Below are 15,147 nucleotides of genomic sequence, written 5' to 3' on the forward strand. Positions count from 1 at the left end.
AGAATAGAAGCAGATAAGGTTTGCTGTACATGATCTTCCTTGTTTAAATCCAAATTGATTTGGATTGAGTATAGTTTTTTCTTCCAGATGTTTGACCCATCTACTTTTCATAACTTTTTCACATATTTTTGACCAGTCTGTAGTTAGTTGGATTTTCCTTGTTTCCTCCTTTATATATTGTTACAATATTTGCATATTTCCAGTCTTGTGGTACCTTTCCTTCTTTGGGCAAGCATTTGATTATGTTGTATATTTCATCTGTTAACTCCTCTATGCATTCTTTCAGTATCCAATTTGCAATATCATCCAGACCATGCAATTTTCTGACATAAAGGTTTTTTATTTGGTGGCTGATTTCTTTCTGTGTTACAGTTATTTCTTTCATTGGGAAGGATTTCTGTCTCTCTATTCCCTCACAGTTAGGTGAGTTCTCAATTTACCTAGTATTTACATAGCTGTATTTACCTAGTTGTATTTTGCGGGAAGGGGAGCTATGCTCGTAGTGTCCCATCTTTGTATCTTGCAGTGTCTAGTTTGCTCTTAAACTCATGAATGGTTTTTGTGCACACTATTTCATTGTCCAGCTTGTTCCAAGTGTCCACCACTCCATGTGGAAAACTTTTTCTTCAGATTTCTTCTGTAGCTATGTTTTTTTATTTTCTTTCCATGTCCTCTTGTGCTTCTCATGTCCCAGATTAACAAGTCCTCTCTATCGAGTATTTCTGTGCCCTTCATGATTCTGTAGATGGTCAGTAGGTCACCTCTCTTTCTTCTTTGCTCCAGAGTTGGTAACACCAGTTTAGCCAATCTCTCCTCATATGACAAGTTTGCAAGTGCAGGTGCCATTTTTGTGGCTGCTCTCTGGATTCTTTCTATTTTCTTTATATTCTTTTTGGTACTGGGTGACCACAATGTCGCTGCATATTCTAGTCTAGGCCTTATCAATGTGACCAATATTTTTTTAATCATTTCTTTGTCCAGATACGTAAATGCCACTTTTATTGATCTTAGCAAGTTGTGGGATTCTACGACAATTTTGTTTATCTTTTTATCATAGGACAAGTTGTTTGATGTAATTACACCCAACTCTTTTTCGGATCTCTCCTTCTTTACCTCCTTGGTTCCAATTTTATATTGTCCTGATATTCTATTTTTGCTTTTTCCAAACTCCATTATGCTACACTTGTTAATAAAGACCACTTTCCATTTCTGACTCCAGTTCCATACCTTATTCAGGTCTTCCTGCAGTGATTCGCAATACTTTTCAGTTTTTACTTACCTTAACAGTTTGGCATCATCTGCAAAGAAGCTCTTGTAACCTTTCACATCATCATTCATCTCATTCACATAAATAGCAAACATTAAGTGAATATTTTTCTCTGAGTACTACTCTCATCTTTCTACCAATCAGGAAGTCCTCCATCCATTTTAGTAGGTTCCCTTGTATCCCCCCTATATGTTCCAATTTGAAATGATTGCTCATAATTTCTGCCATATCTTGTTCTTCTGTATATTCATAATTTCCCTGGCACAGCTTTTCTATTTCTTGTTTGTTATTTAGTTTACCATTCACATATCTGTAAAATAGTTGAGGTTGTTCTTTGCATTTTTCTATTATTTCTTTTTCATAGTTTCTCTTTTCATCTCTGCATGTGTGTGTATTGCCATTAAGCAGTATGTTAGGTATGTGACAAACAAGAAATATTGCAGGTGACAGCAGCAAGGGATAGCAGTACTAGTACCCCTGTTCTACAGCCAGGCTCCAGCAGTGACCCTGTTCTGCAGCAAGGTGCCAGCAGTGACCCTGTTCTGCAGCTAGGTAGGTGCCAGTTATGCTTCACTCTAGCCATACTCATCCCCATCATATGTAGGTTATCTTGTTGTTTGTATTATTCCAGTATCACACAAACACTTTTCTCACTTCTTTTGTTTTTGCATTTCAAAGATCTATTTTTTCTATGAAATGGTTATGTTAGGTTTAAGTTAGGATATATTAGATGAGTCAGCCCTGTATTTTGCCTACTGCCCTGGTTCAGAAGCAATATAACAAGACACAGTACCGTATTTTTCGGTGTATGACCCGCGGCTTTTTGCCTCAGAAAGGGGCCAAAAATCGGGGGTGCGGGTGATATAAAGGTGTGGGTCATCTGTGGATTCTGGTTAGAAATTGCCCTCTTACGCAATAAAAAAAAAAAAAAAAAAAAAAAATTGAACGATTATTTTAGTTTAGTTGGGTGCCCTCTCGGATCGGGGATTTGCGGGAGGACCGACCGGGTTCGTGGAATGAAAGTTGATCAATGTCATAATACAGCGCGCACGATCAAGACAAACGACAAAGAGAAGGTAGGATTTGTCAGTATCTTACCCACTTTACATGTTCTTGTTATTAATAAAGGCATTGTCACAAATAAAACAGGCTTAACTAAACAGCATGAACATACAGTACAAGACTGACTGGTACCAACACCAACATCGTGTGCCGCGATCAAACAAAAACAAGCGGGCAGCCATTTTCGCAGTTACAAATTACAAATTGTACCTGATTCCTTAATGCTAAATTTGTGCATTACATGTGCATAATGGGTCGTTCAAGCATGGAGAAAAATTAAAGAATCGACTATTCAGAACGATTTCTGTAAATCAGAATTGTGCCATCCTGCAATGTTCGATGCATGCTACAACTCGGAAAAGGAATCGGACAAATCCGAAATCGAAATGGAAACGGATGAGGTCACTGCATCAGAATTGGCCGATTTATACCACAACCTCTTCCATGACGAAACAGAGGATGAGGAATTCGATGGCTTCGTGAGCGATGATAGGCCTTCATAAACATTATTGACTCTGTCGTCTGTGATCACTGATTGTGCTTTTTTTCTAATAACGATGTGCTCCATTGACTCTGTTCATAACAGTTCAGTAATGTGCTCTATTATTGTTCTATTCTATTGATGAAACAGAAAATTTAGAAAAAGCCTCAGCTTTGAAATTACTTTGATCACCACGTCAACGGCCGGCCGTAACAACAACCGCCGTGAGCTGTGCCTGGGGCCACCCATGCATGGGTAGTATACATCGTCGGATCTACAGTGCCGTGCATGCCATATGACTGCGGGTCATACAGCGGTGTGGGTCTTGTGTGGATTTTCACTAAGGTGTAAGGGGGTGCGGGTCATATAACGGTGCGGGCTATAGTCTGAAAAATCTCTGCATGTGTGTGTATTGCCATTAAGCAGTATGTTAGGTATGTGACAAACAAGAAATATTGCAGGTGACAGCAGCAAGGGATAACAGTACCAGTACCCCTGTTCTGCAGCCAGTCTCCAGCAGTGACCCTGTTCTGCAGCAAGGTGCCAACAGTGACCCTGTTCTGCAGCCAGGTGCCAGTTATGCTTCACTCTAGCCATACTCTCCCCATCATATGTAGGTTATCTTGTTGTTTGTATTATTCCAGTATCACACAAACACTTTTCTCACTTCTTTTGTTTTTGCATTTCAAAGATCTATTTTTTCTATGAAATGGTTATGTTAGGTTTAAGTTAGGATATATTAGATGAGTCAGCCCTGTATTTTGCCTACTGCCCTGGTTCAGAAGCAATGTAACAAGACACAGTACATCTACAGCAAGGCCATTCCAGTTAGCAACCTCCCCTCTTTGTCACCTCATGCGGAAAAAAGAGAAGACGGAGAAATTCCTCTGGGCTGCATCAAAACATCATTCACACTTAACAACTCCATCCCTCTATCCCCCACCTGCTCCCATCCTTGCATCATGGTGTATGCATGTAATAGTTATGTCAACTGTATAAGAAGAAATGTTCATTTCTGAGGTGTTGGGTGTAGGTATATTGTATATGTAAAGATTAAAGAATGTGGGAGATAGAACTGATCCCTGTGGTACTGTTCCTAAAGTTTCTGGTGTGCAATGATTGGACATTATATGACATGTAGACATTTCTACACAGCCATTCTCCACTCACCCCTATCTCCTGCCTTCTCCCTTCCTTGCCCAGCAGACATTCCCACATTGCTCACTACCTCTTTCACCCCAAATATCCATCTCATCCTTAAGTTCACTCCAGCCACCTCTGCCTAACACATCTCTTTTATTTATATATCTTCACTCATTCTTTCCCTATATCCAAACCATCCCAGTACTCTTTCATCAGCCTTATCTGCCATCTTCTTTTCTGTTCCTGCACCCCTCCTCAGCTTGTTTCTCACTCCAACCAATGTTGTAACTCCTACCATACTTTTTAGACATTTCATCTCACATTTAAACTTTCCCTCTCTGCCTTAAATTCCAGGACTCTGCCCCAGACAGTGCCATTGGCACAATCACCACTTCATATAATCTCCTCTGCATCCATTCCCAGGTGCCTATTTCTCATGACACTTTTTAATCCCCCAAGGGATTATCTCCACCTCCACTTCCCCCAATCCTACCACATGTGACCCCAACTACCTCCAGCCACTCTCCTTTAAGACTTACTTCCAACTTACTGCCATCCTGTCTCCTTGTACATCTCATCACTTTACTTTTACCCATATTTACCTTCAAATTTTCTCCTATTGCATACTCCATCACTAACAATCTTAATCCCCCTCTCACCAAACCACAAGTGCAGTGTCCTCAAAGAGCAACTGACTCACCTCTCAATTTTCTCCATTTTTTTAACCACCTCCAGTCCCCTGCCCATTACCCTCGCATTTACCTTCTGCACCATCCCATTCATGTACACATTTAACAGCCATACCAACATGACGCATCCCTGTCGCAGTCCCACCTTTACCTCTAACCACTAACTCTTTCCATTTCTAATTCTAACAAAGGCTCTACAACTCTCACAGAATCTCTTGAATGCCCTTGACAGCTTCCTCCAATCCATATATGCAAAACCTCTCATAATGCCTCTCTATTCTGTCATAAACCTTTTTCTGATCCTTAAAGGCCCAGAAAAGATCCTTACATTTTGTTAAAGGTTTCTCATATATCTGCCTTACCACAAATATCTAATCCACGCAACCCCTACCTTTCCTAAACCCACACTGTTCCTCAACAATTACTCCCTATGTTCCTCTCCTAAACCTCTCAAAACCCTCTCAACTAGTGTAGTCTTCTCAACTACACTCAACTAGTGTAGTCTTCTCAACTACACTCGACAAAATGATTCCTCTGAAACTACTGCACATTTGTCCCCTTTTCCCTTGTAAAGCAGATATATATAGGCACTCCTCCAGTCCTCTGGCACTCTACCCTCCCTTAGAGACACATTAAACAACCTCACTAGTGCATATGGGCCTGGCAGTGAGAAGAGTGTAGAAGAAAGTGAGGCCTTTTGGACAGAATTAAATGAGTGCATAGAGGATTTAGGGAGAAATGTCAATGTAATAGTACTGGGAGACCTTAATGCTAGGGTAGGAAATGATCCAATTGATGGAGTGGTTGGGAAATGTGGAGTTCCAGGAAAGAATCGTAGTGGAGAGTTGATGGTGGAAATGTGTCTAAAAAGAGAGTTGATGATAGCAAATACAGTATTTCGGAAGAAAGTCAAGCATAAGTACACATGGGAGAGGGTGGTGGATGGAAGAGTGGTAGATAGAGCGTTGATGGAATATGTAGTGGTAAATAGGACTATGATAGGAAGAGTTATGATGAACATGTGCTAAGGAGACAGGGTGGGGGAATATCAGATCATTTTTTGGTGGAAGGTAAGTTGAGAGTGGAGGATAGATGGAGAAAGAGGAAAGGGACCAAAGGTAGGGAGGTTCTTAGAGTGAACTCGTTAAAGGAAAAAGAGAAGGAGTACAAGAAGAAGCTGAGAGAGGAGTGGGAGGGAGTGAAGGATAGAGTAGAGCTAGGTGTGGAGGAGGAATGGGGATGGTTCAAGGAGGGAGTCATAAAGTGTGCAAGGATGGTGTGTGGAACAAGAAGGACAGGAGGAAATAGAAGAAAGGGTAGTGAATGGTGGGATGAGGAAACAAAGAAGGTTGTAGAAGAGAAGAAGCGAGCTTTCACAGATTGGTTACAAAATAGGGCGAGGGAGTCATATGAGAAGTACAAAGAAAAGAGAAGTAAAGCAAAAGGTAAAGGAGGCAAAGAGGAGAGCAGATGGGAAGTGGGGTAAGAGTATGACAGAAAATTCTGAAAGTAATAAAAAGATGTTTTGGAAAGAAATTAAGAGAGGAAAAGGAGGCGAATCAAGTAGAGAAGAAAAGGTAAAAGGTGCAGATGGAGAGATGATAATGGAAGAGAAGACAGTAAGGGGAAGATGGGCAGAATATTTTAGGGAGTTGCTAAATGTGAAGGAGGATAGGGAAGGAAAGATAGTTGCAGTGGGAAATGCTAAGAAAATGAGAGTGATAAGTGAGGAAAATGGAGGAGAAATAAGGAAGGATGAAGTGAAGGCAGTTGTTAAGATGATGAAAGCAGGTAAGGCACCTGGTGTGGATGGATGCCATGCAGAATGTCTAAAAAAAGGAGGTACAGTGATGGTGGACTGGTTGGTGAGGTTATTTAATGTTTGCTGGAGAAAGGGTAGAGTGCCGGAGAACTGAAGGAGTGCCTGAATAGTTCCACTTTACAAGGGAAAAGGGGACAAGTGTGAATGTAGTAGTTTCAGAGGGATTAGCTTGTTAAGTGTAGTTGGGAAGGCTTATGGGAGGATCTTGATTGAGAGGATTAGGAGAGGAACAGAGGGAGTAATTGGTGAGGAACAGTGTGGATATAGGACGGGTAGAGGTTGTGTAGATCAGATCTTTGTGGTAAGACAAATATGTGAGAAAGCTATAGGAAAGGGGAAGGATGTTTTTTGGGCATTTATGGATCTGGAAAAGGCTTACGATAGGGTAGACAGAAAGGCACTGTGGGAGGTTATGCAGATATATGGGATAGGAGGAAAGCTTCTAGGAGCTGTCAAGAGTTTTTATGAGAGTAGTAGAGCTTGTGTCAGAATTAGAAGTGGAGAGAGTGAGTGGTTCGAGGTAAAGGTGGGACTTGGTCAAGGATGCGTTATGTCGCCCTGGTTGTTCAACTTATACATGGATGGGGTAGTGCGAGAGGTAAATTCAAGGGTAGTGGGTCAGGGATTGGAGATGGTTAAAGAAAATGGAGAAAAGTGGGAGGTGAGCCAGCTGTTGTTTGCTGATGACATTGCACTTGTGGCAGCATCGGAGGAGGGACTGAGGAAGTTGGTGACAGAGTTTTGGAGAGTATGTGATAGAAGAAAGCTAAAGATAAATGTGGGTAAAAGTAAGGTGATGAGATGTACAAGGGGTGAAAGTGGCAGTAGACTGGAAGTGAGCATTAAGGGAGAGCGACTGGAGGAAGTGGATAGTTTTAGATACTTGGGTGCAAATGTGGCAGGAAAAGGTGGAGTGAAGGTGGAGGTAGAATGTAGATTGAGAGAAGCGAGTAAATGCCTTGGTGGATTGAAGAGTGTAATGAGAAATAGACATATGGGAATGGATGCTAAGAGGAGATTGTATTTACCTAGTTGTAATATACCTGGAAGGGAGCTATGCTCGTGATGACCCGTCTTTGTATCTCTCCGCATCATGTTTTATCTTAAAATCTTTTAAAATGTTTGCACATACTGTTTTGTTGTCTAATTTGTTCCATGTATTAATCACTCTGTGTGGGAAACTGTTCCTTTTCAAGTTTTTTCTATAACTCTTTTTTCAGTTTTTTTCGTGTCCTCTCGTTTTACCGTTGTCCCACACTTACAAGTCATTTCTGTCTAAAACTTCCATTCCTTTCATTATTCTATAGATAGTCAGCAAATCTCCTCTTTCTCTTCTTTGTTCCAGAGTTGGTAGGTTCAGTTTGGATAGTCTTTGCTCATATGTTAGTTCGGCGAGATTCAGTGCTAGTTTGGTTGTCGCTCTTTGTAATCTTTCTAGTTTCTTAACCCTTAACAGGTAAAGGTCTTTTTGACAAACGATTCAGGTAAAGCGGGGTCTGACAGACCCCAAACACAAAAAATAAAAATAAAATACTTCTACTGCATTTATTGACATAGAAATCAAAACATATGTACTTCAACTTATATTCTTCCATTTACATGCTTAAAAGTGACTATAATTGTTAGACATATATTTTAATGGAAATTACAAAAAAATTATGAAAAATAGGATATTGTTGACTTCAGAGGGTCCTTGACTGGAAACATGAAGCAGTTGGTCATCATCATTTTGTAGAGACCAATGTCCCAACTATCTTTAAGGAAAAACAGAGCTACAACAAATGAACAATAAATGTGTTTCATAAACCATGAAATCTGAAGAAAAAAAACGAGGTGATTATTTTGACTGACCAATTCTACGCAAAAATTATGGACTGGTTTTAATGAAATTTTCAGGGAAGGTTGAGATTCTAGGTCCAGCAAACAATCTATAATTTTAATGGTATCTAAGTTTATTATTTATAAGTTTTTATGGCTCTAAGCACTCCTACCCGACTCAGCAAAAACCCCACCCTTCGTTGACGGAAGTTTGTGGTACTCAGAGGGTTTTTGAGTTTTCTTGAGAGGACATGATCGAGCAATTCATACATAATGCTAGTGATAATGAAGAACATATTTTATTGGATATACTGAAAGTGGAATTTGTGATACTGAAGAATCTAATTGCAGTCATCGCAGATGGGGGTTGAAATGGTCCGTGACACACTGTCTTTTGCAGTGTAGGCAGTAGTTCTTGGTCTTCCTGTCAAAACTTCCGGTCACACAAGGCACATCGCCTTTCTCATAGAAGAGGTATCCGCTTGCTGATGGGGCATGTTCAAGCCAAAGACCGTTCTGATGGTCATCAAGTACTTTTGTGCATCCCCTTGAAGTTCATCCTCTCCTCTGCCCATGGCCGTATCCATCTCTTCTGCCAGCTCAATCAGATACTTCCGGCGTGATGAAAGTTTCCGCCTGTCCATCACGTTTCCTCATTTCATTGCAGGTGATATAGGAGTTGACACCGGCGGCGTTGACCAGTCCGTACATTATGCACAAGGCCACCGTTTGGTTATTCGGCTGCACGTATATCGGGCACACATTTGATCAAACGCGTCAACCTCTCCTTTTGTGTTGTTATAATACAGAGATGATTTCTGGCTTCCACAGTCATCCATAACAGGTTGTTGGTGCATTGAGGAGCTCAACTGCAACAAATTTTTCTTCTTCTTGTCAGGTAAATGTGACAAGTGCCATGGTTATGTCAAAGAGGAAAACCGTGCACCCTTTTTTCTGATGACCGTCTTGTCTGTCATCAGAGCTGGTACTTGTGGCTTTCTTGTCCCTCACAGTATGCCTACATATGTGAGCCCATAATTTTTCAAAAGATCTTGTACAAGGGGGATAGATTGAGAACCAGATGTATGTGTGGGAATAGAGCGGCTGAGGTGTCCTAAAATGTGGCGAGATGTCACATCTTATGATGATATGAGAATAGTGTGAAGAAGAAACATATTATCAACAGAACAGAAAATATCAAACATTTATATGTGATACAAAATATGAGATACAAATTAAATTTGAACTAAAAGAGGGGAAGGATGAAATAAATTACAGCTGTTATGTGTGGGAATAGAGTGACTGAGGTGCCCTAAAAATGTGGCGAGATGTCATATTTTTATGATGATATGAGAATAGTGTGGGATCTTGTTGTGAGAAGAAACATATAACAGAACCAGAAATATTAAGCATTCATATGTGATACAAATTAAATTTGAACAAAAGAGGGAAGGATAAATCAATCAAATAAAATGTGGCGGAATGTCATGCTTTATGATAATATGAGTATAGTGTGACCATGATATGAAAAGAAACTCACATTACCAGAACAGAAATTAAACATTGTGATAAAAATTAATGTAATCAAAAGAGGGAAAATGGAATAAATTAGATAAATAAATTAAATAAATTAAATAAATTAAATAAATTAAATAAATTAAATAAATTAATTAAATAAATAAAATAAATAAAATAAATAAATAAAATCAAACTCGGATGTATGTTTTTCTGTTGATAAAAAAGAAGAAATTATTATTTACCCATAAGTACAAATGATAAAACATTTATATGACATGAACAAACCTCAGGTAAAGTGGGGTCTGACAAACCCCACGCCACTCACACCTCAGGTAAAGTGGGGTCTGACTGACCCCACGGTACTCACACCTCAGGTAAAGTGGGGTCAGACGGGCTCAAAAGCTCTATAAAGCTTATATAGAGCAAGATTCAGGAATGACCCTATCACCCCATTAAACTACTCCACTGATCAAGAAGGTATATGGGAGTACATATCTGTATGTAATATATTAGTATATTAAAATTAAAAAACAAAAAAGTATGGGGTCTGTCTGACCCCACTTTACCTGTTAAGGGTTAATATTCTTTTTGGTACTGGGTGTCCATAGTGATGCTGGGTACTCAAGTATTGGTCTTATTAGTGTAGTTAGTATTTTCTTTATCATTTCTTCATCCATATAAGTAAATGCCACTTTGATTGACCTCAATAAATTTTAGGTTTCTCCGAATATTTTATTCATATGATTATCAGGTTTCATGTCCTTTCCAATCATCACTCCAAGATCTTTTTCAGAGTTTTCTTTTTTTCTTTTTTCTTCTCCAATTCTTTAATCTTTTGATATTCTGTTTTTACTCTTTCCAGATTCCATTATACTGCATTTTTTTTATATTAAATTTCACTTCCCACTTTTGAGTCCAATTCCATATTGTGTCCAGATCTTGTTGCAATGATTGCAGTCCTCTTCTGTTTTTACCTTCTTAAGTAATTTTTCATAATCTGCAAAAAAATTCATAGAGCACTCCATGCCTTCATTCATGTCATTGATGTATACGGTGAACATGATCGGGAGTGATTGTGCCAATAGCACTGTATGGGGCAGAAACATGGAACATAAGAGAGGAAGAGAGAAGGAGTTTGAATGTGTTTGAGATGAGGTGTCTGAGAAGTATGATGGGGGTTACTAGGCTAGATAGAGTGAGAAATGAGAAGGTGAGGAGAAGAGGGGGGTGGAAAGAGTTTGAAAATAGGGTTGATGAAAGAGCATTAGGATGGTTTGGACACATGGAAAGAATGAATGAAGAAAGACTAGTAAAAGAGGTATGGAAGGCAGATGTGGAGGGAGTGAACATGAGGGGACGTCTTAGGATGAGGTGGATGGATGGGGTGAAGGGTGCTTTGGGGAAGAGGGGAATGTCTGTTGAGGAAGGACGGGAGAGGATGGAAGACGGGTGAATGGAGAATGGTTGTATATGGATGATGTTGTGATAAATGAGGTGGAATGGGGGATGAGGTAGTATGTGTGAGCAAAATTTGATGCAGCCCCTTCTCCTTTTATGCATTGGGGGGACGGAGAGGGGGGGTCGCCGATTTAATGAAGCGGCTTTGCTGTGGATGTGCTGTGTCTTGTGACACTGCTTCTGACCCAGGGCAGTGGACAAGGTGCAGGGATGACCCGTCATCCAGGAGGTGCTAAGATAAGAGGGAGGGTGGAGGGGTGTGGAGTGTATTCAGGGATGGAATGGGTGGGAGTGATTTTATGCCTTTTCCTTTTTGGCTACCCCCCTTGTAAGGGGGAAAAAGCCTTGGTATATGTATGTATCCGACCTAGATATGGACCAAAAGGTCTCCTGTCGGCATGCTCCGCCTTTGTAATCCTTTGTATGTATGTACTAGTGGAGGAGGAATGGGGATGGTACAAGGAGGGAGTTGCATGGCGTGCAAAAACTGTGTGTGGAACAAGGAGGATGGGAGGAAATAGAAGAAAGGGTAGTGAGTGGTGGGATGAGGATGCAAAGAAGGTTCTAGAAGAGAAGTGAGCTTTCACAGATTGGTTACAAAATAGGACAAGGGTATCATATGAGAGGTACAAAGAAAAGGAAAGAGAAGTAAAGCATGAGATAAAAGAGGCAAAGAGGAGAGCAGATGTGAAATGGGGTAAGAGTATGAGAGAAAATTTTGAAAGTAATAAAAAAATATTTTGGAAATAAAGAGAAAGAAGAGGTGAATCAAGTGAGAAAGGGTGAAGGGTGCAGATGGAGAGTATGGTGTAGGAGATTGCAGTAAGCAGAAGATTGGCAGAGTAGTTAAGGGAGTTACTAAATGTGAAGGAGGATGGGGAGAGAGGGGTGGTTGCAGTGGAAAGCACTAAGAAAATGAGTGATGAGTAAAGAAAATAGAGGAGAAATGGGGAGGGATGGGGTGTGGGTGGTTGTTTACCTAGCTGTATTATATGGAAAGGGAGCTATACCCGTAGTGACCTGCCATTGTATCTTTCAGCATCAAATTTGTTTTTAAATTCTTGAATAGTATTTGCACACACTGCCTTATCTAATTTATTCCAGATATCCACCACTCTGTGTGGGAAGCTATTCTTTTTCAGATATTATCCATAACTATCCTTTTTGAGTTTCTTTTCATGTCCTTTTGTTTTTCTCTTGTCCCACTTTAATAAATCAAAAGGACTTCCATTCCTCTCATGATTCTATAAATAGTTGCTACAGTAGATATCCTCTTTCTCTTCTTTGTTCCAGAGTTGGTAGTCCCAATTTGGACAATCTTTGATCATATGTCAATTTGGAGAGTATTGGTGCCATCTTTGTCGATGCTCCGGGGTATTGGCTGCATGTTATTGTGGCAAAGTAGCATGCAGTTGATACTTTAGGGTCTATATGGGGCGCCCCTACTGACCAGAGCCACACATCAATTTGTCTGTGTTAGAGGAAGTCTCTATTCATAGGAAAATGATGACACTTATTATACTGCGACTGTCCCTCCATTAGGCTGTCCCCCCCACCCTTTGTTACTGTCCTATACCATTTCTCTGAATATTCATTTCCTTTTTTTCACCTACCCTGTGGTGGGGAAAAAGAATGCTGCCACCAAGTCTTCACACTTGAGTTGTATGAGGAGACAAAAATGGGATGGGGATAGGACTAGGAATCCTGCTATCTGTAGCCCCAAAGGGGACATCCCTAGAAAAAAGTAAAGGCATAAGAGGGTCTAGGAGTTTTCTAACCAGTGCCCTAAGGTTATAATGTGCGTGAATGTGGTACAAATGAGAGTACAAGGGAAGAGATAGGCAGTATGTTTGTGTGAAGAAAGATGGATGTGTTGGCATTGAGTGAAACTAAGTTGAAAGGGAGGGGTGAGTGTGAGTTTGGGAATGTAGTTGGGAGGTTCTCAGGAGTGAAGAGATGGACGAGGGAGAGAAGGGGTGGCTATACTAATAAGTGAAGAAATAGGTAAGCGTGTAGTGGAGTGGAAGGAGGATTCATCAAGATTAATGTAGATGGAGGTGAAGCTGGGAAGGGATATGTGGGTTTTTGTAAGTGCGTCTGGGGCTGGTAGTGAGAAAAGTGTAGAGGAAAGGGAGGCATTTTGAATGAAATTAAATGAGTGCATAGAGGGATTGGGGAGAAATGTTAATATAGCGGTATTGGGAGACCTTAATGCTAGAGTAGGAAATAAACCAATAGATGGAGTGATTGGGAAGTATGTAGTTCCAGGAAAAAATCATAGTGGAGAGTTAATGGTAGAGATGTGTCTCAAAAGAGAGTTGATGATAGCAAATACAGTGTTTAGTAAGAAAGTTGAGCATAAGTACACATGGTCGAAGGGTGGTGGATGGAAAGGTGGTAGAGAATTAATGGGTTATATAGTGGTAACCAGGAGTATAGTAGGAAGAGTTAAGGATGTACATGTTCTAAGGGGAGAGAGTAGGGGAACATCAGATCATTTTTTGGATGGAAGGTAAGTTGAGAGTGGAGAATAGGTGGAGAAAGAGGGAAAGGGTAGAGGGTAGGGAGGTATTTAGAGTGAACTGCTTAAATGAGAAAGAAAAGGAGAAGGAGTAGTAGAAGAAGCTGAGAGAGGAGTGGGAGGGAGTAAAGGAGAGAGTAGAACTAGCAGTGGAGGAAGAATGGGGATGGTTCAAGGAGAGAGTCATAAGGTATGCAAAGATGGTGTGTGGAACAAGGAGGGCGGGAGGAAATAGAAGGATGGGTAGTGAGTGGTGGGATGAGAAAGCAAAGAAGGGTGTAGAAGAGAAGAAGCAGGCTCTCATAGATTGGTTATAAATTAGGATGAGGGAATCATATGAAAGGTACAAAGTGAAGAGAAGAGAAGTAAAGCTAAGAGGCAAAGAGGAGAGCAGACGTGAAATGGGGTAAGCGTATGACAGAAAATTTTGAAAGTAATAAAAAAATGTTTTGGAAAAAAATTAAGTGAGGAAGAGGAGGTGAATCAAGTAGAGAAGAAAAGGTAAAAGGTGCAGATGGAGAGATGATAATGGAAGAGAAGGCATTAAGGGGAAGATGGGCAGAATATTTTAGGGAGTTGCTAAATGTGAAGGAGGATAGGGAGGGAAAGATAGTTGCAGTGGGAAGTGCTAAGAAAATGACCGTGATGAGTGAGGATAATGGAGGAGAAATAAGGAAGGATGAAATGAAGGCAGTTGTTAAAATGATGAAAGCAGGTAAGGCACCTGGTGTGGAAGGATGCCATGCAGAATGTCTAAAAAAAGAAGGTACAGTGATGGTGGACTGGTTGGTGAGGTTATTTAATGTTTGCTGGAGGGTAGAGTGCCGGAGGACTAGAGAAGTGCCTGTATAGTTCCACTTTACAAGGGAAAAGGGGACAAGTGTGAGTGTAGTAGTTTCAGAGGGATTAGCTTGTTAAATGTAGTTGGAAAGGCTTATGGGAGGATCTTGATTGAGAGGATTAGGAGAGGAACAGAGGGAGTAATTGGTGAGGAACAGTGTGGATTTAGGACGGGTAGAGGTTGTGTAGATCAGATTTCCGTGGTAAGACAGATATGTGAGAAAGCTATAGGAAAGGGGAAGGATGTTTTTTGAGCATTTATGGATCTGGAAAAGGCTTAAGTCAGGGTAGACAGGAAGGCATTGTGGGAGGTTCTGCAGATATTCGGGATAGGAGGAAAGCTTCTGGGAGCTGTCAAGAGTTTTTATGAGAGTAGTAGAGCATGTGTCAGGATTAGAAATGGAGAGAGTGAGTGGTTCTAGGTAAAGGTGGGACTTCATCAGGGATGCGTTATGTCTCCCTGGCTGTTCAACTTATACATGGATGGGGTAGTGCGAGAGGTAAATGCAATGGTGGTGGGATAGGGAT

General features: G+C 40.6%; 1 protein-coding gene across 10 annotated transcripts in view; it reads left to right on the forward strand.

Annotated features, from left to right (window-relative positions):
- Positions 1-15,147, forward strand: part of LOC143027551 (uncharacterized) — a 124,120-nt gene that overhangs the window by 61,897 nt on the left and 47,076 nt on the right. For 3 of the 10 annotated variants that reach the window (XR_012966611.1, XM_076188847.1, XM_076188846.1), the window contains exon 8: positions 1,711-1,867. Coding sequence is in view for 7 of the 10 variants with exons in the window: in XM_076188847.1 (XP_076044962.1) it covers positions 1,711-1,867 (157 nt within the window). In the remaining 3 variants the exon portion in view is untranslated. Of the gene's footprint in view, positions 1-1,710; positions 1,868-3,271; positions 3,424-15,147 lie in introns of those variants that run through there. The other 7 variants (XR_012966612.1, XM_076188852.1, XM_076188851.1 and 4 more) reach the window with 5 other exon arrangements.

This window comes from Oratosquilla oratoria, chromosome 8 (genome assembly GCF_046742065.1).
Source record: "Oratosquilla oratoria isolate Oo_2021 chromosome 8, ASM4674206v1, whole genome shotgun sequence".
NCBI lineage: Eukaryota > Metazoa > Arthropoda > Malacostraca > Stomatopoda > Squillidae > Oratosquilla > Oratosquilla oratoria.